This window comes from Amphimedon queenslandica, unplaced genomic scaffold, assembly GCF_000090795.2.
Source record: "Amphimedon queenslandica unplaced genomic scaffold, v1.1 AMPQUscaffold_10704, whole genome shotgun sequence".
In the NCBI taxonomy this organism is placed as follows: domain Eukaryota; kingdom Metazoa; phylum Porifera; class Demospongiae; order Haplosclerida; family Niphatidae; genus Amphimedon; species Amphimedon queenslandica.
In genome coordinates, this window is record NW_003549043.1 from 1 (window position 1) to 1,976 (window position 1,976).

Sequence of the window (1,976 nt, forward strand, 5' to 3'; positions counted from 1 at the left end):
TCACACCAGTTTGCAAGTCCCCTCTTGTTTCTTTACTTTTTTACAATTTAATCCTACTACTTTTCCATTTTTAATGTTTTTTATTTATTGATAATACATATTATACACATACCCTACTTTTAATACATTATTATAGGGGTTTTGCCCCTGCAATTACCACTGTTAATTAAATGGGTTATTCCAGTTGAGGTAGATGCTACTTCTGACACCATGTAACCATAACCAAACTTCTCACACTGGCTCACCTAAAATATAATTAATAACTATAGACTTAATAACTACATTAATAACTAGACTTAATAACCAGATAATAATTACTTGTAATTTCAGCTGGTATCTGCGTCTCATGTGATTAATACATTCGCCAATTAAACCGGAACCTTCCAACAGTTCAATACCCTAGCGGAAGAATTAAATGAAACATGTTTTTTAGATTAACATGGATTTACATGTACATGAATAAATTGGAATAGAGAGAGAGAGAGGGAGAAAGAGGGAAAAAGAAGAGAAAATCATAAGTACTACATGTACAGTGTAGTTACACATGTCTGCTCTACCTTTGGCGTTCCAGCAAAATTTAATAAATTATCAATCAACTTTGTCTTCAATGTATCATCGCTATTAGCCACACCTCCAGCCACGCCTACACTCTGTATAGCCTTCACAATGTGTAGATGAAGATCATAAGGTAACAAGGAGAGGACTCCGTCGCAAGTGGAGTACAACTGACGACAGACGAGCAAACAGGAATACACCAGCTGTGAGTTTGAGGAGTTGTGAGCGTGACCACTTTGTAGAGACTTGACAACAAATTGAGCTATTGTATCAGCAACTGATTCCCTGGGGAGAGAGAGAGGGAGGGGGGAAAGGGAGGGGAGAGAGGGAGGGGTACTACTAATAATTGATAAATATATCACTGTACTTTCTTTTAGGTGATGCCTTCAATAGGTAACATTTCCCGTTATCAGTGGAAGCAAGAACAGCCAATGAATTATTAATAATATCAACCAGCGAGACATTAACAACCTGAAATGTATACATAAATTAACATACGGTACATGTTAATTTATACATACAATCACATGCAACACACGTGTACATGTACATGAACAACTCATTCCCATCATGTACTTGTACTTGCATATAGCATTAACTTATACCACATATATTTATGATGAATATATACTTAATGTGTCAATTCTTACTTTACTTTTAGTAGAGCTGTTCAAATGTGACAATATGACATCCATCACATTATCCTGTTGTAAAGAATAATAATATTATCACTGTCTCCCTCTCTCTCTCTCTCTCTCTGTACCTGACACAGTAGACTAGAGCAGAGGTTGTTCCTTGACGCTAACTCGCCAAACAAATTCCGCAACACAACAGTAGGGTCGAGACTCACATGACTGTCACACGACCTAACAAAAATAATAATAAATACAAAAAAAATTTAATTCAGTAAATGTACATGTACATGTACATGTATAGCCAGAAATAATATTTGTAATAATACAATTTAATGCAACATTAATGTATTTAATTTGCTAGTTGTAGGCATTAGCTGCAAACTTAAAAATTAAATAAATTCCCAGCAAACATTCCCAACTACATGTACATGTACATGCACATACATCTTTTTGAGGTTGCTCTGTGGCCAATTTAATAACAGTTCAATCAAGTGCTGGATTAACGAGCTGACATTATTAATACCTAAAAAATAAAAGTACGTCGTACAGGTATATGATCTAGAAATAAATTTTAGGAAACTACAAAAGCTGAAAAATGGAGACCTATAGACCAAATGTGGAAAGTCTGTAACAGTGAAACACACAATAGTACCTTTCTTCTTACCATTATTATTAATTTTCTGTAGAACAGCTCCAATGACGTCCCGTCCCTGACTGTACAGCAACAAATGACCCACGACATTCAGCGAGTGGAGGGAATGAAGATAACTTAGACCAGCTGGACTA

At 35.5% G+C, this 1,976-nt stretch overlaps 1 protein-coding gene across 1 annotated transcript in view; it reads right to left on the minus strand.

Annotated features, from left to right (window-relative positions):
• Positions 1–110: 110 nt before the first annotated feature.
• LOC109589928 (protein broad-minded-like) overlaps positions 111–1,976 on the minus strand; it is a 5,662-nt gene continuing 3,796 nt past the window's right edge. The window contains exons 3-10 of the mRNA XM_020005905.1: positions 1,855–1,973; positions 1,635–1,713; positions 1,319–1,421; positions 1,206–1,259; positions 923–1,026; positions 558–840; positions 319–399; positions 111–245 (exon numbers count right to left, since the gene is read on the minus strand). Of these exons, the coding sequence (XP_019861464.1) occupies positions 120–245; positions 319–399; positions 558–840; positions 923–1,026; positions 1,206–1,259; positions 1,319–1,421; positions 1,635–1,713; positions 1,855–1,973 (949 nt within the window). The 3' untranslated portion in view covers positions 111–119. The remainder of the gene's footprint in view (positions 246–318; positions 400–557; positions 841–922; positions 1,027–1,205; positions 1,260–1,318; positions 1,422–1,634; positions 1,714–1,854; positions 1,974–1,976) is intronic.